Below are 14,406 nucleotides of genomic sequence, written 5' to 3' on the forward strand. Positions count from 1 at the left end.
TAGTTTTGTCAGCTGGAGTTGGAATTTATTTGCTTTGTTAGCTTTGCATCGTTTGTGCAGATGCATGAAAATGTTTGCTTTAAACCATAGTGCCATCTCCAGTTCAGTCTTGTCCTTTTGTGGATGAGAATAACTCGGTTTGGTGAAAGTCTTTCCAGCCTTTTAATCAGAGCAATTTTTTTAATGATCATGCATTAATGTCGGTAACATTTCATTCGTCATATAAAAAACACAATAATTAACATTGTGTTGGAGCATACATGTGTTAACATTTGCATACATGGTGAGGAAAAACACACCAGTATTTTAATTTATTACAAGCATTTCCCAAAGATAGAAAATCACACTTATAAGTTCTAAATAACCTTGAGCAAAGTAAACAAATTGTCTTAGTTCTTGATAAATGATGGAATCAAACTGTCCTCGTGGTGGTGTCTTGAACCCCACTGTAGCCGGCCGGCTCTTTGTCTGGCTAGTCCGCGTCAGATTGTGTGGTTTTGTGTTAAAAGATTGTCTCTATCCACCATGTCTTTACTAGTTGCTGTTTTTGATGTACTTCTTTTGTTTAGTTGGTTGACATTTTGTCCTCCCTGACTTTTTGTCCCCTGTATTTTTCTGGGAGGGACTCAGACAGTCTGGCCGATGGACACTCTGCTGTTTGGCTCATTAACTGGTCGATGAGCTGGCCAGCTTGTCCTGTCATTGTCCATCAGTGACAGAAAATCTCTATCCCTCACACGCCTGTCTGTTCGACTGATGCAGTCAACTCAAAATTGCAAACACAGGCTCCGTCGTGACTCCATCCTCTTGGCGCCACCTTCAGCAGTGTCCATCATGGCTGCTCCCTCATGAGCCCCTTAAAGCAACGTCATTTGGTTGGGGGGGGGACAAGGTCTAGACCTTTTTCTCACGTCGCCTCCTACACTTCTGTCTGCCTCTTATACCTCAGGGAGAGAGAAAAACCAGTCAAAGAGAAACTTAACACACAAACTGCTCCTCACCTCCACCTCCTTTTAGTTCTTTCTGCATCATTGGGTGGTTGTAGAGGGCAGGGAGTGAAATAAAAGTCTCCAAAACCCACCGCCAGCGTGTTTACACGTGACTGAGTGTTGCTGTTGGTCTTGATTTAGGTCCTTAAAGTTGATTTCTTTTTGGTTGGCTTGAGTTGGATTAAAATCATCTAAATGCACCAGTAGGGACTTTCTTCTTGAGAAAAAATGCTCACATTATGTTGCGAAAGATGTGAAAAAGTTATGTTTTTGAGCCAACTCGAGCTTAAATGCGACTTTGTGAAAATTGGACGTTGTTACTGTGCTACACCACATCCAGAGTCTGTTTATCGACAGGGACAAAATCAACATGCAGCTTAGCGACACATTTGCATTTGAATGAATATGACACTGATTGCCTGTTATTCGTGTGTGTTTGTGTGTGGATATGTACATTTACTATTCATCCATTGACTACAATGTCAGGGTTTTCCTGTTCCTTTCTCTGGAACTTCTGTCTCACCAGTGAATTTTTTCCCCAAATGACCTCTTGGACTTTGTCCAGTTGAGGAAACATTGTATTCTAGTGCTGTTTTGGTGAAGACTGACCTGGCTGAGGATTTGACTGATTTAAAAAAAAGAAAACACCCTCTGAGTATTAAACGTTTGGACACACTGAACATAATGTGACTAATACTACTTGTGCGGCATCAAGTAAACTATTTGGGTTTGGTTTTTTTTATGGTTGGAGGTATGAATCTGTTGCCCTTTTCAACATAACAGAGCACTGCGCAAACATTTGATTTAAATGGATGGATTTTATGCCAAGGACACCAAGTACAGCCCAACGATCATTCATTCTGAAGACTGTGGAGCAATGGCAGCGTGTGCTGGATTTAAAGCTGTTAGAATAAACTCTGTAAGAGATACCTTTTGGATTTTAATATGACGCCAGAGGAGTGAAACATTTCCTCCTGGCTCTGTGCTTTGGACGCTCACAGAGACTGGATTCTGGGGATGACCGGGTGAGGAAACGCACTCCTGAACCAGATCATTTATGGATTCGATATCAAGGCACAACATGAGGGAGATAAATGCCACAAATTCTGAACTTCTCTTGAGGTGGTCCCCATTTTTTGCCCATCCCCCAACACATAGAGAAGAAGTAAAATCATAGAAATTAAATGTACCAATCTCATTGGCATCTGCTAAAGGACTAGTCTGACATATTGGGGTAATATGTTTGTGGCTCAGATGAAAAGATCTAAACCACTCTAATGAGTTAAATATGAAACGACGGACGGTCGCCGTTTGGCTGAGCTTTGTACAAAGACTGGAAAGTGGTGAAACGGTTAATTTGGCTCCGTCTAGCAATATCTTGTTTGTTTAATCTAGGGCTACCCCATTTTAGTCGATTAGTCGACTTTTCTGGGTTTTTTATCTTACTCGACTAAAATTTTCCTTTGACAGTGAGTCGAATTTCTTTGCTTTTTTCATGCTGACGTCCTCATGAGCACATCTCCAGTTAACACAAGATTTAAAGTGGTGCTTTTCTGTGATTCTTTGTAGAGAAATTCAGTTTTGCAGATCTGTCTTTTAAATCAACAGCTAAGAATTTGTTTAGTCGAGGACAGCCCTATTTAAATCTGTACAAAACCCTTAGCGTAAAAATGTATATTCGTTGTTTTGCAGAGGTTGTGTTGAACCCTTTCTTGGCTGAGAGTAGTACCTTCCAGGACTCTTTACTGCCAAGAAATAGTCCACCACGAAACCCCCTTAAAACAGCAAATTGTTGTTTGTACACTCAGGGCTTTGTGCAGAATAAACAAACAAGATGTAAAGTCTTATTGATTGAGCTTTAAAGGTGCTGGTAGGCTGACTTTGATACCATATGACAGATCCATCCTAGTTGTTTTCTTTGTTTCCAGGCTTCATGCTAAGCTTGGCTGACCAGTTTCTGGCTGTAGCTTAGTATTTAACGGACAGACAAAAGAGTTGTAAATCTTTTCATCAAACTCCTTGACAGAAAGCACATTACTGTGTATTTCCCGAAATGGCCAACTATTCCTTTTTGATATAAAGGTACAGCCATTAGCTGGTTAGCTTAGCCTGATTATATCAAATATCTTGGCCAGGAGAAGTGACTTTCTGTAGTCTGATTTTGGATGGAGCCGGGCTAGCTGTTTCCTTTTGTATCCAGTCTTTGTGCTAAGCTAAGCTAAGCCAACCGGCTGCTGGCTTTAGCTTCCCACTTAATGCGCTTCACGGATTAGCTTCACACAAAAGAAGGACATCAATCTTCTCATCTAACTCTAGACAAGAAAGTTATTAAGCTTATTTCCCAAAATTAAAACATTCACAACAATTTCCTTCCATCATGAATTTAGAAATCTGAATCAGCATTTTTAGAATTGTTTTGTTAAGATTGAAGTTGTGGCATAGTGTTGCCCAATAATCAGTTGAGAGATCTTCAATCTTAAAATCCTCCTCTTTTTTGACTTTAATGTATGCTTTGTTTTTATAGGAGGGCAGGTGAAGAACAACTCAGGAGGCCTTTAGAGGGAAGAGATCAACCAACATTTATTTTCTCTGAGGGATGATGATAATTCCCAAATCCCAACCTAAGAAATTACACACTAAAAAGGACTGCAGTCTAAAATAGTGACATGTTATTCCATTCACACTGTTACATACGAAGGCCTGAATGAAATAATTTAGTTTGTTTAATCTGAGTGTGTGAGCATGTGTGTGTGCACAAGTGTGAATTTTTTATTAAGTGTGGACCTTCGCATTGCCACACACACAATGGACTGACATGCGTGTGTCCACAATACGTCCACACATTGATGTTAATGCTGTCCTTGTTGTTTCTTTTTCTTTGATTTTATGTCATTTTATTCCGCATCATTTTGTGTTTGTGAGGATGCAAATGTCACACATAAAGTTTCTATTGTAAAAATATATACATTGTTGGGTTTGTTTGCTGTTTAGCTTTGATATATGTTGCAAAGCCCACACGTCATTTAAAACAGACAACACAGTGAGTTGGTTTTTGGAGTAGAAATAGGATTGATATGCAAATGGGGACATTGTGGTTAAGTTGGGAAATCATTCAAAATAAAACGGTATGTCATTGAAGCCTGTTGAAAGGTTTTCACATTATTGTGCTATTGACAACGGGTCACTACTACAAGCTACACAGATAATTAATGTGCTAGGGTAAATGGATTATATGCTTAAAGTCTTGGTTCACCCAAATAACAAAAAGTATACTGTTATTGGTATCTAGTCATGCATATTGGTTTAATTTGTCAAGATGTTGTTATCAGAGATTTCTGCCTACACTCTGTTACTCTGATACAACTGATTTGAAAGGGACTTTGTTTGGAAGAAAACTACATTAACAAAATTCCTACAGCAACAAGTGTTATAAAAATAGTCCCTATGAAATCCTTTTACAGTGTGACATGGTTCTGGGAAAGTCACGTTGCTGTTCAATTTTTTTTTCTTTCAATGCTTTGAGCACCACAAACAGAATCCCGTTCAGCTCCGCTGAACTAAGGTGGAACTAGAAATCTTTAAAAAATGAATACCTAAAAAAAAACTAACAATTCAGATTGCTAAATACTACAAGTGGTATGGTAGTTATTTCTTTCATAGTGAACCGACCCTTGAAGGTTCCTTGATGGCCAAGCTTGTACAACATTTTGGTCCACAATTGCCCTCTAATTAAAAGTCCTAATGAGTCTGAATGCATTGAGAACATTTTGAGATATTGCTTACCTTATAATAAGATGACACATAAACTACCACGTTGCCGAGGAAATGTTGAATCACGAAGATAACTGTTTTCTCTATTAAGAACAATTAGCTGTCTTTTATCACAGGGAGAGGAGCTTTTCTGCTCTACAGGCACAACATTCATTACTGGTTGAATGAAGCACTGATGGGTCTCCAAGCAATACTTCAGCTTTTGCTCAATGCACAGTGTGACTTTACAGTAAACTGTGTATACTTTGTCAAAGTAGAAAGGCACTTACACTGACCTCAAGTTTACTGCTGTTTCGTGTGTCCTTAAAATACCCAGAAGACAAATAGCAGTTAATTGAAGTCAGTGCCTCCACTCAGCTTTATGAGTTGCAAGAACACAATTGTTTCTTTAATTACTCGTTTCAACCCTTCAGCAGAGGCTGGCAATCCTGCAGCATAGTCTTGAGAGCAGAGCTTTCCTGTATCGAGTACAATATGTCAGCGCCAGTGACCAGGATCAAGTTTGAAGTCCCGCTTGAATTTCACCATATGCTTGTGACAGAACAAGCACTTTGGATAAAATATGTGTGCTAGTTACTGCTTTTCAGGTTTATAATACATCGATGAGGTACACTATGATTTTACAACACTGTTTGCTTGTTGAACAATATGATGAGGAGTTGGTTAAAAAAACAAAACACATTGATTGTTAGGATTTTGCCCAGATTATTAATTGATTTATGTCCAGGCTGACTGCACATAAAACCAACTGCTCAATCATCTCATCTCAAAATAAGGAATGACTTGGTGATTTGTTTCAGTGACATTATTGTTTGTCTTAAATCCCTTGTTGCTTTTTTTTTTTTACTGAGTAATCGCTTAACTAGTCCTTCATCAGTCAAGTACTCAAGCCATGAAGAGTAAACAAGACTTGGTAATGTCTCAAGTGTCCACAACCTAATTCCTGATTTGGTAATTCAGCCTGTTCGCAAATGTTTTCATTAGTATACTAAGGTCTATATAATATATAGTTTAGTAGAGCATCCCTGCAAAAAATGAACATTATGTTCATTGTTTGACTTTTATGATAATATGTACATTCACCCAGAATCATTGCATAATAATGGTCTCTCTTAAATTGTATGACCATTGTTTCGAACATAATAAAATTATCCCCATTATTGGCTTTTCATTTCTGGACAGGAACTCATTTGCAATAAAAGGTGTACCTTGTGTTTCTTGGGATGCTGAGAACTGTAAATAAAAAAAGGAAAAAGCCTGAAGGCAGTCACTGAGCTGATTGGTATTTCCACAGTATTTTATAGTCCATAGTTGCAAATGATCACCATCAGGTTTCTTGGTTTTGTCGCCACCCAGTGGCAACAGTTACTGCTTGCGGTTTCATTTTATCCAATTCATCATTTTGCTTGTGCAATGTTTTTGTCTCAAGTATTGGATAGTGTCTTTTTAGTGTTTTTTTTTTTTTGTTATGAGTGCACCTTGTATATATATTTTCACATTTTAAATTAAGGTTTTAGATGTATCCAGGTACACATTTATTTTTCTCCATTTATTTCAATACATTTGAATTAAAAAGTGTATGAAAACATTCTCTTCAGGTTGACGCTGCTCCACTGAGTACCAAAGACTGATAAGTGGGTGTCAATCTCCTTGCTTTTCTCCTACACTAACTTTTGTGTTTAGTTTATTAACATTAAGATATTTATATAGCTAACCTCATAACACATGACTTGTTTTGGGTTTTGTGCAGTGACTAAGATCAAATCAGTTATTGGTTTTCAAGCACTGATTCTTTTACTCCCTACTCAGCTTTCTCTTGAGAGAAGGAAATCTAATAAGACTTAAATTATACAGATCTGTAGAGACAAAGTGTTTAACCCAACGGTATTTGAACCTGGCAGAGACTTATTCATCAATCACATGAATTGCACACAATGTCAAAATGGGTGCTCTACCAATTTGGTAGCTCTACCAACTTGGAAGCTTTCCCTTCTTTAATCATCCCTTCTGCACAGTCTTCATCCTGGTTCATTGCTGTTTGTCCTGCTGACCCTCCAGGTGTCTGTGTGCTGCTCTCAGCGTGTCCTGCAGGTCTTTGTACTCGGCCAAAGCGCAAGCTTCCTCCAGCCGGGCCCAGCGGTAGTCCTGGTGCTCGTCAGACAAAGTCACTGCTGTTCCTGGGTCTCTCAGCTCGGCCAGCCAGTACAGCACCTCTTTGGGTTTGCCTCGCACCTCGTAGCGCAGCTCCTGCACAAAGTCGTCAATCACCTGCAGTTGCTCCGCCCCCAGTCCCGCCTCCTCCTTGGTCTCTCTCAGAGCTGTGGTGAGGTCATCCTCACCTGGATCCACATGACCTGATGGTGAACAGGTTAGAAATAACGGTCACAAAAAACATTAAAAGCTATACGAGTGGAATTTAGCTCATTAGTGTTTATTATCAACTACATGATTAATGTATGGTTTTTGAACCTGTAAACACCTTTGGGTGGGGTCCAGTGGTGCACCCCATAAGAGGTCTGCAAGAGGAGGTACTCGATGTTGTCTGGTGGAGGGACACAACTGGCTAGTCGACGAAACACTATGAATCCACACGCACGCAGAGCCATCTTCCTGTTGAACAAATTCACACGAAACACATTTTCTATTAAATGTGCAGCCTGTGCGGTCGAGCCACCTGACCCTTAGAGCCAAGGTCAGGTTTAAATGAAGTCATGAAAAATCACCACTCTCTATGGGAATGCAAAGTGTTACATTACCCTGGATTACAAAATGGTTAACTTACATGACAACGTACCTGTAATGCATACACACTGATGGTAATATATAAGGTTAAACACACACAAAATATTCAATAGTATGGGGATACATCAACATGGGAATGACTGGACAATATCACCGGTTCCCTTTATTATAGTAGGCCAAAGTGCAGGTTGTCACGTTCAACATACTGGTCTAATTTTAGGCTATGCTGGTGAGTTAAGCAGTGTTGCTTTGACTTGAATTAGCTTGAACCTTTAGCAGAAATCATAATGGCTCCTACATCCATATGATAAACGTAAGCTAGCACTCTGCCGATACTGTTACAGATTTCACTGGTTTGCAACAGCAGGATTGTTTACATGTGCAAATAAATCAGTTAGCATCAACTCTGCAAAAACAAACAAACAGTTAGCTAGCTTAGTTCGCAGATCAGATGTCAAACATTACAATGAGTTGCTCTGTGTGTTTTACTGTCTGTTCTTCTCACTTTACTGAGAATGCTCGCTGTTCTGCCTTCCATCAACACAGACTGCAGGTTTGACAAGTACTTACTTACTTCACTTTTTAAAAATGTAAGCAGTTTGTCAATAGTTTGTGTCTGTTTGTCACCGTGCTCGGATCGCTGCGGAGCTCTGTGGTGCGCCGAGAAATGTTTCCGGGTAGCTTTGAAAACGGACATAAGAAGTTCCGCTTTGTAGGTTCCGCTTTAAAGTAACTCGTTGCTACTGCCACTGGCAATCCAAGAGGTTTTAAAAATGTTTTAAGTAAAAAGTAAAAGTACTCCCTATTAAGATATAATATTATATTGTAATGCTATATTATTATTATTATTATTATTATTATTATTATTATATTCCTTTATTGATCCCCATGGGGGAAATTCGGGTGTTGCAGCAGCTCAACTACACAGAAACAGATAATAAATACACATATTATATATATATACATATGATTTATATACAATACTATAAGTTACTGTAGGGGATCATTTCAATATTGCTTTATGTTAATAATAATAACGACTTTATATACTGTTGGGTGTGTTGGGTATGTATCTACATCTACATATTGCATGTAAAAAGTAACATGTTACTATTACTTCACTGCTAATAGACGCAGTGGATATATATTAATTACAATATTCCCTCTGAAATGTAATGAGTAGTAAAGTGTAGAAAATGGAAATACTCAAGAAAAGCAAAAGTACAGCAAAATTGTACTCAGATCAATTAAAGTAGTGAGTAAATGCACTTAGTTACTTTCCACTAATACTATTACTAATACTTAAACCTATTCTACTACACACTGCAGATGATGATGGTGATAAGAATGGGAACGATTCAGGAACACAAAACTGGTGGACTGATACGACTAAAATGCCTGAATACATGAAAAGTTGTTTTTTTGAAAATTTGATTTAAATAAATAAATGAATCCGGTTCAAAATCTCTTGCAACGACAGATTAAACAAATAGCTTTACTTCTTTTTATGATGAGTTACATTTTTTCTTCTTACTATTGAATAGCTGTTGTGCCTGAAGGAGACAGATAAGGAATGTACCCACGCAGTGTAGATAGGACCAAGTGAAGACAGCTTGTATCAGAAGATAATAGAGATGGGCCCTCCTTACCACATATTCCTAGCTGTCAGCATTACAGTTGTTCAACTTGACGGAGAGGACACCGCTGCTGAGTTTCAAGGTAAAGGCAAAAACTGACCCGTAATATATGTTTTGTTATTTTCATATAAAGGGAGAGTCAAGACAGTGAGCAGGGCTGCATAAACAAATGTATCCCAGAGTCATGTTTCATTGTCCTGACATAAAGAATTATCTTGTGCTTCTTCATTCTTAGCATGTAGCTGTCTGAGGTTTGGCCAGATGCCTCAGGACATGTGATTTTCGCTGCCACTACTACTGTGCTTACTCAGCCTGCACTGAAGTGCTCATTATTCCACTCCACTATACAGGAATCACACTTGGGTTCAGGTTCCCCTGCATCCCTTTATTATTTTTATGTACACTGACTGTCACAGAGATTACACATGGATGTAGGACCGTGGTCTCCAGATGACCAATGCTGTTGTACAACAATTAAATGAATGTAGCTCACAAGTACTGCCGTCATCAGGCACTCAATTGGTCTGCTATTTTTTATTTTGAGAAATAGTCCTTCAAATTTTGATAGACATAATTCCACTTTTGCTCTGCTAACTCTTTTACAATTCATACGTTCACTTAATGGTTAAACTGGTGCTGATGAGACTGATATTAGGGATTAGTATTGCACGTCTGGGTATGTTTTGAGTAGAGCTGATCAGTGCCAAGAAATGCTCAAGCTGAATGTTCTGAAGAAGTTGTGTGCTTAATTTAAGATGACAACTGTGATGGGATGTGCCAGTGACAAATCCAAAAGCCACATTTTTCATGTGGAGTTGAGATTTAAGTTGAAGTTCTGACCCAGAAATACAGCACAGTCACCGCGCTGCACAGATGGCACTGACTGGAGGATTGTAACAACCAATATTGAGATTTGGCAAAGAAAAATAAAATGCTTCTATATGAGAAATACTGAATTGTGCTTTTATTCTCTATTGGCCTTCCAAGCAGCATTTCACAGAGTCATGGAGGAGAAGAAGCAGCCAACCGGAGTGCCTCATTTTGTGGGGAAGAAGGATGAACTGATTGAAGCAAAGCGCTCTTTCAGAACACTAGAGGGTCGGGATATACTGGTCATCTCCCACCAGAGCGTCTTCTATGCTATTGACTCTTACTGCTATCGTGAGTTCAGTTCTTTTCTCAAACAGTTGCTGCTTGCGAGAGAGTAAAGCCATCATGCTTTAGTTTTAAGCCAATATATGAAAAGTATAATATTGGCTTGTTAGACTTCTTCCTTGACACGGGTGCTTAATTCAAATTGCTGCTGATATACATCTTTTGATGGGATATTTAACACTAAGCTGCTTTACTTTTTTATCCATAGAACATTTTAGCATATATCACCTCTGAAGTGTGTCCAGTCAGCAAAAGTCAGTTAGTGTGCTCTAAACTGTTTGCTTATTCTGCAATACACTGATGTTCTACCCTCTCGACAGATGCTGGGACAATACTGCAGAATGGAGACATAGAGGTGAGGTTTACATTTAACTTAATAGACTGTGTCTGGCCCAGAGCAAAGAAAACAAAATGCCAGTTAAGTTAAAGTACTGTACTTTACTTTTGTGTTTTGTTACCACATTCATGCGTTCAAACGCTATTCCATCTGCCCTACAACCCTTACTGCTGTGCTGAGGCAGATAAACACTGTAATTAAGATACCCAACCTGCATAACATTAAAATAAGGTTATGCTAATGTAGAAGGACCTAAGTGACCTACACTCATCCCACATGAGGTTGTTTACAGACTTTCTTTCAACACATTCACAGGAAATTGGTGGCAAGCTGTGCATAATTTGTCCAAACCACAAGTACAAGATCACTCTTGCCCAAGGGGAGGGCATATACAAGGCCAGAGACCCCACGGAAACGCCGCCCGTGCCCAGATGGTACTCCAAAGGTGTGAAGCAGCGGATCCACACGGTCACTGAGACCAACGGGGATGTCTTTGTCCAGCTCTCTGAGGACACGTGCTGGGTCGAGTCAGACTTCTACCAGGGAGAGAAGGGCAAGCTGGAGAGGGCCAGAGCGGCAGCATCTGAGAAGAAAACATAATAGTGAAACCAGTGTTAGGAACATTTTAATTTGCTTCATTTGTGTCTTGCTGATTGTTTACATTATATAATATGTTTTACTAAAATAAATAGGTCATTAATTGCTGTGTAAATTGAACATGAGCATCTTAAAACTAAAATAGCTCACAAAATAAACTTTTGTATAGGGGAATTTTGATTTCTGATTCTCTGCTCTCAAATCAGTTGGTGGCATGAGGTAGCTCAATGCGTATCCATACTCATGTATCCCTCTGCATTTCAATTCTCCCCATGTATTATGCATACAGTGAATTAATCAATAAGATAAAAAGGTTTATACTGATTAATAATGATTGAAAAGGGAAAAGTAAATAAAATATAAAGATCATACCACAACACCGGCCACTTTCTGTAACATTTATGTCTGTTTTTTTCCCCTCAGATAATATCACAAAGAATGTATAACAGGTCACATGCTACGTAGATTCCAGCATCTGTGAATGGTGTTGTGTCATGTTTCTTGCCTATCGGCAAAAAAATCTATGAGCAACTGTTAAGAAAAAAAACCTCGCTTAGGACACCAAGCTTAGACATTCCCTGAGGTTGTTGAAAGGTGTGTTGACACTGACAGCAGCTTCAGACAGGTACTGTGGCTTAAAGGAGCTGCTTTCCACTCCTGCCCCTCATGGCCCCTTGGTGCATATTCTGCACAGTAATTCATGGTTTTGTCGGTCCGTGGTTTGGTCAGAATTGGTGAAGCAGCATCCGAGATACCTTGACTTTTGGTTTTAGTTATAAAGGGTCGACTCTCAAAAATGCTGGCACTTATAATTCTCTTAATGCATGTTGACAGCATCTTCTGTTGGACTCTCCCCGTCTGTAAAACACCCACATCTTAAAAACCCTACAACTCCACTTTGATTTCTGATATAATTTCAAGTCTTAAGTACGAGGCTGTCATACACTTACTGCAAAAGGTCAAGTTGTTTATGTGGATTGTATGAAAAAGAAAACTTTGAATTATAATTTGTTGCAGCGTCATCCTATATGATGTAAAGAGTCAAGACAGCTTGACACTTTATTTCTTTGTTTCTGAACCCATTGTGCAGGCTAAGAGTGACATGGCCCTAGAACTGCAAACGCCATGGGTTGAGAACACAAAGGCTATGGGGTATGATGTTCTTCTGTGCATGAATGGTGCTGGTCTCTGTAGCTGGCCTACAGCAAACTCAAAACACAGTCTGAAGCCTCTGCCTATGTGACGCTTTGGATACAATCAAGAAATTCACATGGGCCCTGGGTTACATGGAACGAGGTGGGTGGGCACTTCTGCAAAGCAACTACACATGAAATATAAAATTTTATCAGGTGGTGAAATCGAGAGTCTGGATACAAAGCAGGTTCCATTATGTGCGGATAGTCATTTGCAATAGGTCAAGTAGAGGGCTCCTTGTCAAGATAAAGAGCAGACTGTCAGGGGAAAACTGCTTAGCAGGGCTAGTGCATCTTATCCCTGAGGGAGAGTACCGCACAGCATGGAAGCAGCATGGAAGCAGTGTGTTGCAGGGCATTCAAACCCAAGGCCCTCGAAATAGCTCTCTGTTGGTTTTATGTCTTGCATTTTCCATCGTAATTATGAATGACAGGAGGCTCTGATAAAAACTTAAAGACTTGAGCTATTCTTTTATTTTACAAAAAGCTCTGAAAGCCCTGGAGTATGTCCAAGAGGGACTACCAGATCTCATTATCACCTTCTATTGACTGACTCCCACTACAAAACATCCCCAAAGCCAGTTAAAGGAGTTGTTTTTTTCTTGCCACATAAGCAAATAATCTTCTAACACTTGCTCATCATGGTTGTGATTATTATTATTATTATTATTATTATTATTATTATTATTATTATTATTATTATTATTATTATTATTATTATTATATAATTCCTTTTTCTGTCTATTCCTGTGGTGGAGTTCAGCGTCTGTCATTGTGAGGGACAAGAGAATGGAAGTTATTGGCACACATGGTCTTTGTCTGGCGTAGTGGAGAGCAAGGTAATTCTCCAATCAGAGGGTCGGTGGTTCGATACCCGACTTCGGCAGTCGATGTGTCCTTGGGCAAGACACTTAACCCCAAGTTGCTCCTGAAGGCTTGCCATCGGTGTGGACTGGATGATGAATGTTAGTTAGAGTCTGATGGTGGCACCTTGATGGTAGCCTGTCATCAGTGTGTGAATGGGTGAATGATATGTAATATACTACTGACTGTAAGTCGCTTTGGATAAAAGCGTCTGCTAAATGACTGTAATGTAATGTAATGAATCCTTCTGCCTGCACTAAATTATATTAAAGTGGAGGCATGAAGACCTGGATCATGTTTTAAGAGGAGACACACCAGGTGAATTGGGTAAAAAAAAATTAAATAATAGATATCACCATGAAACTTCCCCAGTTGATAATGTATACCAAGGACATTATTTTTTGCATTACAAATTTTCTGAATTGTATTTTAAATATGCAGATGAGGAATTCTCTTATTAAAGATGTGCTAATTAAATGACTGTAATCAGGGGCGCCGAAAAGGGGGGGTAAAGGAGACGGATTCTAGGGGCCCATGATGGAGGGGGGCCCAGAGAGGCCCCTAATGATGATGAAATTATAATACAGAAAAAATAATGACACTAAGTTATTAACTAACATATAATCACACATGTTTTATTTTCCATGTCCTGGTAACAATTCCTTTATTTGTTTTGGAAGCATCAACCCCTGCAGGCCCCCCCTCAACTGTCATGCTGTTCTTCTTTCACAAATATGGTAATGATAGTCAAAAATACCATTAAAATTAAAATGTAATGTAATGATAAAGCATATTTGATTGGTTAGACGTGAAACTGTCAGCTTTGAAAAGACAACAGACCACATGACACATGACAATAAAAACACTGTGCAATAATAGTTAATATAGTTTTTTTTTTCTGTCTGTAAATATTATATTTCAGTTATTGTGTTTTTCTACTGTTTTTATTGCTTATTTATAATACTTGTTTTTTTATTTTATTTTTATTTTTTATTTTCATTTTTATTTTTATCTTTCTTTACTATGTCTCTTGTGTGCACTTTAACTCTATGCTGCTGTAAGCCTGCAAATTTCCCCGCTGCGGGACTAATAAAGGATTATCTTATCTTATCTTATCTTAT

At 38.8% G+C, this 14,406-nt stretch overlaps 2 protein-coding genes across 5 annotated transcripts; one reads left to right on the top strand and one right to left on the bottom strand.

Annotated features, from left to right (window-relative positions):
• Positions 1-73: 73 nt before the first annotated feature.
• Positions 74-8,174, bottom strand: nudt2 (nudix (nucleoside diphosphate linked moiety X)-type motif 2). Of its 3 annotated transcripts, none has more exons than XM_054616285.1 (3): positions 8,077-8,174; positions 7,240-7,370; positions 74-7,114 (listed from the first exon to the last, which is right to left on the bottom strand). In XM_054616285.1, the coding sequence occupies exons 2-3, from the start codon at positions 7,364-7,366 to the stop codon at positions 6,789-6,791; spliced, it is 453 nt and encodes a 150-aa protein (XP_054472260.1). In that variant the 5' UTR covers positions 7,367-7,370; positions 8,077-8,174; the 3' UTR covers positions 74-6,788. The 3 variants fall into 3 exon arrangements, with proteins under 3 accessions (XP_054472260.1, XP_054472261.1, XP_054472259.1); XM_054616286.1 differs by having other exon boundaries at positions 8,073-8,174; XM_054616284.1 differs by having other exon boundaries at positions 8,008-8,174.
• Positions 8,175-9,136: 962 nt separating this feature from the next.
• On the top strand, positions 9,137-11,606 carry rfesd (Rieske (Fe-S) domain containing). 2 transcript variants are annotated; one of them, XM_054617521.1, is made up of 4 exons: positions 9,137-9,221; positions 10,130-10,300; positions 10,615-10,649; positions 10,947-11,606. In XM_054617521.1, the coding sequence occupies exons 1-4, from the start codon at positions 9,137-9,139 to the stop codon at positions 11,229-11,231; spliced, it is 576 nt and encodes a 191-aa protein (XP_054473496.1). In that variant the 3' UTR covers positions 11,232-11,606. The 2 variants fall into 2 exon arrangements, with proteins under 2 accessions (XP_054473496.1, XP_054473497.1); XM_054617522.1 differs by having other exon boundaries at positions 9,201-9,221; positions 10,127-10,300.
• The last annotated feature ends 2,800 nt before the right edge of the window (positions 11,607-14,406 follow it).

Source organism: Anoplopoma fimbria, chromosome 17 (genome assembly GCF_027596085.1).
Source record: "Anoplopoma fimbria isolate UVic2021 breed Golden Eagle Sablefish chromosome 17, Afim_UVic_2022, whole genome shotgun sequence".
Taxonomy (NCBI): Eukaryota; Metazoa; Chordata; class Actinopteri; order Perciformes; family Anoplopomatidae; genus Anoplopoma; species Anoplopoma fimbria.